This window comes from Echinops telfairi, unplaced genomic scaffold (assembly GCF_000313985.2).
Source record: "Echinops telfairi isolate 266 unplaced genomic scaffold, ASM31398v2 ScPeMD7_5;HRSCAF=22, whole genome shotgun sequence".
NCBI lineage: Eukaryota > Metazoa > Chordata > Mammalia > Afrosoricida > Tenrecidae > Echinops > Echinops telfairi.
This window is the reverse complement of record NW_022103901.1, coordinates 43620475-43630499: the sequence shown is the minus strand read 5'-3', so window position 1 is coordinate 43630499 and position 10025 is coordinate 43620475. Positions and strand designations below refer to the sequence as shown.

General features: G+C 40.4%; 1 protein-coding gene across 1 annotated transcript in view; it reads left to right on the top strand.

Annotated features, from left to right (window-relative positions):
- Nucleotides 1-10025, top strand: part of PARN (poly(A)-specific ribonuclease) — a 149933-nt gene that overhangs the window by 4586 nt on the left and 135322 nt on the right. The window contains exons 3-5 of the mRNA XM_045284296.1: nt 275-354; nt 709-776; nt 862-943. Coding sequence (XP_045140231.1) covers nt 275-354; nt 709-776; nt 862-943 — 230 coding nt within the window. The remainder of the gene's footprint in view (nt 1-274; nt 355-708; nt 777-861; nt 944-10025) is intronic.

The following is a 10025-nucleotide window of genomic DNA, read 5'->3' as shown; positions in this document are numbered from 1 at the left end:
TGTCATTGATTTAGTCCATGGTAATACTTTTAAAACACTCAGCCCAGCTTGGTGGTCCACGTGGAGAGAGGGGGAAGGGAAGGAGGGAAAGGGAACAAGGGAGAGGGGAGTGACCAGGGGGTGAGCAGCAAGGAGCTCAGAGTCAGAGAGAGAAGTCCCGACTTCCCTTTTTATATTGTTTTTGTTGTGTGTCTGTTGAATTGATTCTGACCCATAGCAGTCCTCTAGGACATGTATTACTAAGTTAAAAACTCCTCTATTTCTTAAATTCTAGGAATCAGTGATGGACCTTCAGTCTCAGCATTAACAAATGGTTTTGACACTCCAGAAGAAAGGTATCAGAAGCTCAAAAAGGCAAGTAGATATGTTAGAAAACCTTTTCTTGTCCATGGCTATTGTCCCATTGTTGAAATATAGAGAAATAATCATTAAATTTGCACATAAAGTTTTTAAAAGGCCTTAAAATAATGCTTAAAACAACAGCAAAAATAGTTGTCTGCTGGAAACTATATTGAAATGGTATAGCATTTTACTGTTACAAAAATCAATAATGCCTCGATACCTAATTTGTATATGCTAACCTAATTGCAAGTATTCTGCCAAAGTCAATATGAGTGATTCAGAAAGTCCATCTAGTTGAGAAGACTGTTGCTCATGTTGGACAAACAGCACCACTTTGATAAATCTCTTATTTTTTTTCTTTTCCAGCATTCCATGGACTTTTTGCTGTTTCAGTTTGGTCTTTGCACTTTTAAGTATGACCACACAGACTCCAAGTATGTTGTTTTAACAAGCACCTGCAATGCTTTTGTCACCGTATAATGTAACTCCCTAAGTCTCTTTTTATCTTGTTTTTCCTAGGTATATAACAAAGTCATTTAACTTTTACGTTTTCCCGAAACCCTTCAATCGGTTCTCACCAGATGTCAAATTTGTCTGTCAGGTTAGTAGCATAGTTAGTTTTTATTTTATGTCTTGCAGATGGAAATGTGAACTCATTTAATATAGGAAATTATAGCAAACTATTTCAAATTTGTTTCTACCACTGACTTTGTGACTCCAGGTTTGGGCACAATATTTAGCTTCTCTGACTTTCCGTTGTTAGGTGCCAGTGAGACAGTTATGCACACCTTATGTACACCAGGTGAGACGCTGCACAAACCTGTGCCATTGTTTCTGTGCCTGAGCCCATTGTATGGATCCATCTTGTTGAGCGCCTTCTTTTTTTTACTGCCCCTCTGCTTTACCAAGCGTGATGTCTTTCTCCAGGGACTGTCAGTTGTAACCAGGTAGCTTATGTGCTGCTGGATGCTGGAAGCTCTGTCACTGGTATTTCAAATGCCAGCAGGGTCACCCAAAGTGAACAGGTTTCCCTGGAACTTGCAGGTTAATACCAGGCAACGAAGAAGGACTGCCCACTTTGGAGGAAGTTGCCACTAGAAACCTTATGTGTAGCTTCACTTCTAGAGTTGCCAATTAATGACACCCAGTGACCCTCTCCAGATTGAATTGGGGAATACAATGCAAAGGTCAGACAGATGGAAATTAGAGCATCAGCTTTATGACTGACAAAGTGGAGTGAGAACTTGTGTGATAATGGGCTTCCATTTGGGATTCTTACTATCTTACTGCTCAGTTGAACTCCAAATCTAGGCCTGTGGGCTTCTCCCTAACCCACCGTCTTTCTACTCATCTACCAGAGAAGAGGTCTCTGCCCCGCCTGGGAAGAGCAGAGTATATGTGTATCGTGTCCAAAAATTGAGAGAGCTTAAATAACGGAACCCATTGTTACTGAGTCACTTCCATCTGTTGGCAACTCTACATGTTACAGAGTAGAACTGCATCATAGGGTTTTCTTGACTATAATCTTTATGCAAGCAGATCACCTTTATGAAAACAGGCCTTTCTTTCTGTGAGAGGACCCCGAAGGGGCTGAATCAGTGTAGAGAGGAGGAGTGGCAGGTTGCCTCCTGATGGTGAAACCCACCTACCCACTCACTGCCTTGGAGTCTCTTCTCTTGTAACACAGGGGGATTGTAGAGGACAGGGCAGGACTCCTTCATAGTGTTCTTGAGGCTGTAACCTTTATGGGCACAGACTACCTCATCTTTCTCTCACAGTGTTGCTTTTAGCTAGATATCTGATACCAGCAGTCATATCCTTTGTTCTACATCCTCTTCCGAAACCAGCCTGAACCTCCGAATTAACTGCTGCAACCATTGTTGGATGATCTTCGGCAAAATTTTACTTGCACGTGATATCAGTGATATTTTTTCTCTAATTTAAGCATTCTCATGGCTCATCTTTCTTTGGAATTGGAACAAACATGGATCTCTTTGTAGTCCGTGGGCCAAGTAGCTGTCTTCCAAATTTTCTGGCATAGATGAGTAATTGCTTCTAGTGCTTATCTGCTTGTTGAAACACTCCAAGTAGTAGTCCATCCATTTCTGGAGCCTTGTTTCTGGCTAATGCTTTCAGTACATCTTGAACCTCTTCCTTTATTATCATTGGTTCTTGCTCATATGCTACCTCCTGAAATGGTGGAATGTCGACTAGCTCTTTTTGGAACAGTGACTCTGTATTCTTTCCGTCTTCTTTTGATGCTGCATGCATCATTTAATATTTTCTCCATGTAATCTTTAATTATCGCAACTTGAGACTTGAATTTTTTCCTGAGTTCTTCCAGTTAAAGCTGTGCTAAGCAGGTTCTTTGATTTTGGTTTTTTTTAGTTTAGGTCTTTGCACATTTCACTATAATATTTTACATTGTCTTCTGGAGCTGCCCCTTCCAATTTTCTTATGAGCTCTTTAACTTCCTTGTGTCTTTCATTTTCTTTAGCTACTGTGTGTTTGAGAGCAAACTGCGGAATCTCTTCTGACAGCTACTTTGATCTTTTCTTTCTTTTCGGTCTTTTTGATAACCTTTTGCTTTCTTCATGGATAATATTCTTGATGTCTTCCCAGAGCTCATTAGTTCTGTCATTGGTGTTCCATGTGTCAGGTCTGTTTTTGAAATTCACTTGGTTTAGAATCAAGGTTGTATTTTGGCTCCGGTGGACTTGTTTTCATTTCCTTCAGCTTTATCCTGAACTTATATATGAGCAATTGATTGCCTGTTCCATAGTCAGCCCCCGTCCTAGTTTTATCTCCTGATCGTGAGATTCCTCAGTGTTACTTCAGACCCAACCCAACCTCATCCCACTGCTGTTGAGTCAGTTCTGACTCGTGGTGACCCTAGGGGACAGGGTTGAACTGCCCCCGTGTGTTTGTGAGACTGTCACTCTTGTGGACCCGCAGCCCAACGAGTAACTCCTACACCTCGAAGGCTCCTCTAAAAGACTAACTCTTTCTTTTTTTTTTTTAAGACTAACTCTTTACGACAGGAGAAAGGCTCATATTGCTTCCGTGGAGCTAGCTGGCGGTTTCGAACTGCTGTTCTTTCAGTTAGCAGTCCAACCCTAAACCATTCTGCCACCACAACGGCTTTCTCTTCCCAGATTTCAGTTTGATTACTGTGTATTCCATCTGGAGAAGTCCATGTTTGTGTTGTTGAAAAAGGGTATTTGCTATGAACAAATAGTTGATTTTTTAGAATTCTGTCATTTAATTTCCAGTTTTCTGTCAGTTTGTCGTTCTGTGGTGGTGTGTGTGTTGTGATGCTGGAAGCTGTGTTATTGGAATTTCAAATGCCAGCAGGATCACCCAACATGAACAGGGTTCAGGGGTGCTTCCAGATTAAGAACAGACAAGGTGGAAGGGCTCGGTGCTCTACTTCGAAGGAAGGCGCTGCTGAAAATCTTATGCGTAGCTTGGACACACTGTCAGATACCGAAGGCTAATGAGTGGAGGCAGAGCTTTGTTGGAGGTAGTACCTGAGGAGGGGCTCCTAGAGTCGGAAGGCGCTTGAAATGTGACTGAAGAGCAGCTGATTTCTTGGAGTGGATTTGACTGTGGTGACATAAATGGAGTAAACCCTGTGGGAGTGGAGTTTTCGGGATCTTCATTTGCCTATGGGGCATAACTTAAGGTAAGGAAAAACAGCTGGAAAAATTTTCTAATGATCAGCACGTGGAATGTGTGAAGTATTACATCTAGGCAATTGGAAGTCCTCAAAAATGAAAGGGAATGCATCAAAATCGACATTCTAGACATTAGTGAGCTGAGATGGACTGGTCTTGACCATTTTGAATCAGAAAACCATATGGTTTACTATGTTGGGAATAACGCAATCAAGAGGAATGGTGTATTCATTGTCAAAAAGGACATTGCATAATCATGAAGTACAGTGCTGTCTGTGATAAGATTATATCTATACACCTTCAAGGAAATCCAATTAATACAATGATGCAAATTTATGCACCAACTACAAAGCTAGTGTTGAAGAAATTGAAGAATTCTACCAATGACTTCAGTCAGAAATCGATCAAAATTGCAATCAAGATGCATTGATAATTGTCAATTTAAATGCAAAAGTTTTAAAAAAGGAAGGGACATTAGTTGAAAAATATGGACATGTATTATAAAAAAAGAAAAAGAAAAATGTGGACATGCTGGTAGAAACCAAGCTGGAGATCACATGATAGGATTTTGCAAAACCAACGACTTGTGCATCGCCGTGCATAGTATTCCTTTTTATGTGTGCACCACATTAATCTATTCTTCCACCGATGGGCATTTAGATTGTTTTCATCCTCCTGCTATTTTGGACAATGGTGTGATAAACATGGTTGTGCCCATTTCTGTTCCTATTTTGCTCCTACTTTCCTTAGGGTATATGCCAAGTAGAGAAATTTCTCTGCCATATGGTATTTCTATTCCCTTTGTTTGAGGGAGTGTGCTACCACTTTCCCTAGTGGTTATATGGTTGTTTTTGTTTTTAATATTTTTGGTTATATGGCTTTATATTCCCACCAGCAGTGTATGAGGGTTCCTATCTCTATATTCTCTCCAGAATTTGTTATTTTATATTTTTAACTTCTCTATCAGTAGTAGCCAGTTTTAATAATTTGGAAATTGTTGATATTTACTTTATCCTATACTCAGTCACCAGTTATTTATCCGCCACCTTGTATGCAATAAGAATCCCAGGTGGTGTGAGGGGTTAAGTGTTGGGCTTCTAACCATAAGGGCAGTGGTTCAAATCCACTAGCTGATCCATGGAAGAAAAATGAGACTGTCTGCTCTCAGAAATATTTAAAATCTACTTTGTTTTTGTAGTGTTTCTGAGTCAGAACTTCCTTGATGGTTAATGGGTTTGGTTTTTGTTTTGTTTCGGTGTAAGCTGCTGGAGCTACGCTCTCACTGAAAGGAAAAGGAGGACTATTGGCTCAGTGGATAAAAAACTCAGCTGCTAACCGAAAGGTCAATGGTTTGAACCCACTAGCCACTCAGTGACAGAAAGATGTGACAATCTGCTTCTGTAAAGATTACAGCCTTGTGAGTTTATATGGGTGTTTTTGTTTTTTGGTCTTATTGATAGAAAAGCAGGTTTGAAAATGTATACAGATATGATTTTCTAATGCATGTGAAAGTTGGACATTGAATACGGAGTACCAAACAATTGATGCATTGGAATTATGGTGCTAGCAAGGAAGATTGAAAGTGCTATGGACTGCCAAAGAGCCATGAAATCTGTCTTGGAAGAAGTATAGCCAGAATGCTCCCTTACAGACAAAGATGGTAAGATTTCATCTCACGTACTTAGGGCATGGTATCAAGAGAAACTTGGAAAAGGATGTCCTGTTTGATGAGGTAGGGGAGTATCTAAAAACAGGAAGACCCTCGATAAGATGGATTGACACAGTGGCTGCACCAGCGAGTTCAAACAAAGGAACAGTTGTGAGAATGGCACAGGACTGGCTAGGGTTGCTATGAGAGGGAACTGACTTGGCAGCACCCAACAATAACAACAACAACATGATTTTCTAGTACTACTAGGAGGAAAGAATTACTTTAAACAGATTCACGACTTTGGCCATAGGTTAATCATGCAAAAGCAGATGTTGACAATGAATCATTTTCTGCTTTAAAAGACTGGCAAAATAAGGGTCATTCTGGCAGATGTCATCAGTCAAGAACTCTATCCAATGTATAATGTCGTGTTGTAGTAACACTTGGAACAGTGAAGTTCTAGTTACTAGATATCCTTCTGAAAAAAAGAAAAAAGGATAGAATGGGGTGAGCCCCAGTGGCGACGCACCTCTGAGATACACCCTAATACTATAAACAAGCATTAAGTAGGATATAATAGGATTGCCAGAATAATACGTATCTTAATACAGCATACAGGATGTTGTAACAAGACGTTGTTTGTCCGCTAACCAACAGTACACTGCTCTTGGCACAGCTGTCTTCTGCTTTCTCAGACACCATGTGTTTTTGGCCTAAGTCCTCAGGTTACAAGTGTCTGGGGTAGAGTGCAGTTCATCCAGTGGAGTTCCCTTATGGGGCCTCCCTGATAGCGCCTCTGGAGCATGACTGCTCCCTGAAGGTCCAGGATTCAGTATCCCAGTGTTCTACGGCCCCCAGCCTGGGTTCACTGGATACTGCTAGATGCCCTAGGTCAATTCCGTCCTCACGCTGCACGCCACGCCACTAAAGACCCTCCCCATCTAATGGTCCTGAGCATCCTCAGTCTCTCTTCCCCCCACCTGGTGGTCAGCCCTCCCTCCTTTCAATAAACATGCACTTATATTTGCCCAAGCTTGACTATTTCCTCTCTCCTCATCTGGGCTGCCCTTCCATCAGTAAACCTCATCTCTCTTTCAGGCCTGCCACCCTCTCCGGGGGACCTCATCCCAGATACACATGGCTATCATTCAACAGACATCACCACCTACTCCCCCTCCCCCCTCTGGATCCCAGCTGTCGTGAGGTGCCCTCTGGCCAAGTGACCTACACTCTGCTTACCTGGAGCAGATGATGTGTGGTTCATTGGTGCTGGTCTGGCTCTAACAGGCCTTCTTATCCCCGGCCAGAAGACTGGATGTCCTGCAAGCTTGTGCCTGTTCTGATACCTTTTCCCACTGCTGTGGACTCATACAGTATTTGTCCTTTTGTGCTTGACTAACTTCACTCAGCATAATGTCTTCCAGATCCCTCCACCTCTTGAGGTATTTCATGGTTTCATTGCTGTTTTTTAAGGTTATGTAGTATTCCATTGTGTATATGTACCAGATTTTTTTTAATTCACTTTTATATTGATGGGAATTTGGGCTGTTTCTAGCTTCTGGCTATTGTGAACTGTGCTGTGATGAAAATGGGGGAGCAAACATCTATTTAGGTGGTATCTCATTTTTTTGACTTAATTTCCCAGATTGCTAATGACCGGGAGCATTTCCTTGGGTTTATTAACCATTTGAGTGTCATCCTTTGTGAATCGTTTGTGCAGGTCTTTTGCCTACCTTCTCAGAGTTCTGGTAGGTTTTTCTGGTTGTTTTTGTAAGCTTGAAAATTCAGTAGATATGAGTAATTAGTCCTGTGGTATGTCTTTACTAAATATCATTTCCCAGTCTATGAGCTCTCTTTTTACTCTTTTAATGAAGTCTTTTGATGTACACAAATGTTTTATTTTTAATAGGTCCCATTCATCTATTTTATCTATCATGGAGTTGTTTCTTTGCTATTTCTGGTAGCCTGTGTAATTTACTGCACTAGAGCTCCTACTTTTGTCCCAATTTTGACATTGATGATCTTGATAGCTTTGGGTTTTACATATAGGTCTTTGATCCACCTTGAGTTTGTTTTGGTGCATAGGGTGAGGTATGGGTCTTGTTTCGCTCTTCAGCACAAGGATTTCCAACAGATGCAAAGGGCATCTGTTTCAATTTAATGTTTGGGGGCCTTTGCCAAAAATCAATTTTCTCTATGGGGATGTTTTTATTTCTGGGTTTTCTGTCCTTATCCATGGGTCCGTGTATCTATCATTATACTAGAATCAGACTGTTTTGACATCTGTGGCTGTAGAGTAGGTTTTGAGGTCAGGTAGTGCAAGACCACCTACTTTGTTCTTGAGGAGTTCTTTGTCTATCTTGGGCTTCTTCCTTTCCATATGAAGTTGGTAATCAGTTTTTCCGTTTCTTTGTAGAATGATGCTGAAATTTGGATGGCGATTGCTTTAGGAAATATTGCCATTTTCACAATATTGAGTCTTCCGATCTGGGAACACAGAATATGCTTCTATGTGTGTAGATCCCTTTTAGTTTTCTTCGTCCAATATATTGGGACTTTTTGGTTATGTTTATTCCTAGGTAGTCCAGCTTTTGTGTGGCTATTGTGAATGGTACTATATCTTTTTCTGTATTCCCATCACTGGTATATAGGAATCCAATTGATTTCTGTTTGTTAATCTTGTATCCTGCTATTCTACTAAACTATTATTCCCAGCATTTCTTTATATATATATATTTTTTTTTTTTTCTTTATTTATTAAAAAAATTTTTTTTTAAACATTTTATTGGGGCTCATACAACTGTTATCGCAATCCATACACACATCAATTGTGTAAAGCGCATTTGTACATCATTCTCAAAACATTTTCTCTCCACTTAAACCCCCGACATTAGGTCCTCATTTATTTCCAGCATTTCTATTGTGGACCCCTTGGGATCCTCAATATATAAAATTATATCATCTGTATATAGTGAAAGTTTCACTTCTTCCTTACTCAACTGTACACCCTTATAGCTTGCTGTTGTCTTTATGGCATTGGCTAGGACTTCCAGCACAATGTTGAATAGAGTGGGGAGAAGGGGCATCCTTGTTGGGTTCCCTTATTTGGTGGAAATGTTTTCAGCTTTTCTCCATTTAGTATAATACTGGCTATTGGTTTTTTGTATATGACTTTCATTGTATTGAGCCCCCCCCCCTTTTTTAATTGTGTATTTACCAAGAGAAACTACTGCTTAGCACACGTCATATTTTAGTCAAGGAGATAGACCAGTGGCATTCATGCAATCAATCTGAAGAAATTCTTTCCATTCCACAATCACTTTGCACTTTGAAAGATACCAGCTTTCCTCGTCTCAAAATTTTTCTTCATGGAATCTTAATTTCTGTGAAATCTGCATATGCCTTCTTTTGTGGTTGCGTCTGCAATCTTACAGAAAGCTGCAACTCCAGGAGACACAACGAATGCTCCAACAATAGGAACCTGCAGATGCCTTGCCAGAAAGCCTCACATTGGAGGTTTTGCCAAAGCCTTGGAAGACATGGCTGCTCTTCTCCCTTACCACAAACGTCCTTCTGGACTCTGGTTTTCCCTTCTAATGCTATCTTCTTGAGAGTATTAGGAATGGGTGTGGGATGTTATCACATGCTTTTTCTATATCAATTGATAGGATCATATGGTTCTTGTCCTTTTTCTTGTTGATGTGGTGAATTCCATTAATTGTTTTTCTAATGTTCAACTATCCCTGCATCCCTGCATCCCTGGTGTGAATTCCACTTGGTCATGATGTATTATTTTTTTGATATGTTGTTGGATTCTATTGGCTAGGGTTTTGTTGATAATTTTTGCATCTGTGTTTATGAGAGATATCGGTCTGTATATCTCTATCCTTTTGGGGTCCTTGCCAGCTTTGGTATCAGGTATTATTCTGGCTTCTTAGAATGAGTTTGGGAGCTTGCTGTCCCTTTCTATGTTCTGGAAAGGTTCGTGTAGGATTGGTGTCAGTTCTTCTGTGAGTGCTTGGTAGAATTCTGTGAAGATCAGGACTGGGGCTTTTTTTATTGGGAGCTTCTTGGTGACTGTCTATTTCTTCTTTTGCTTTGGGTCTGTTCATGTTCTTAATGTCCATATTTGTTTTGGGGAGAGAGTGATTTTTCAAGTATTTGTCGATGCCCACCAAAGTATTGGTTTGGTTGGAATACAGTCTTTTGTAGTACTGTGCGATTCATCTTTTTATTTCATTAGGGTCTGTTGTGACTTCTCCTGTTTGATCCCTAATTCTAGATATTGATATTTGGCCCTTCTTTTCTTTTGCTAAATTTGCTAGCAGTTTGTCGATTTGTTGATTCTTTTAAAA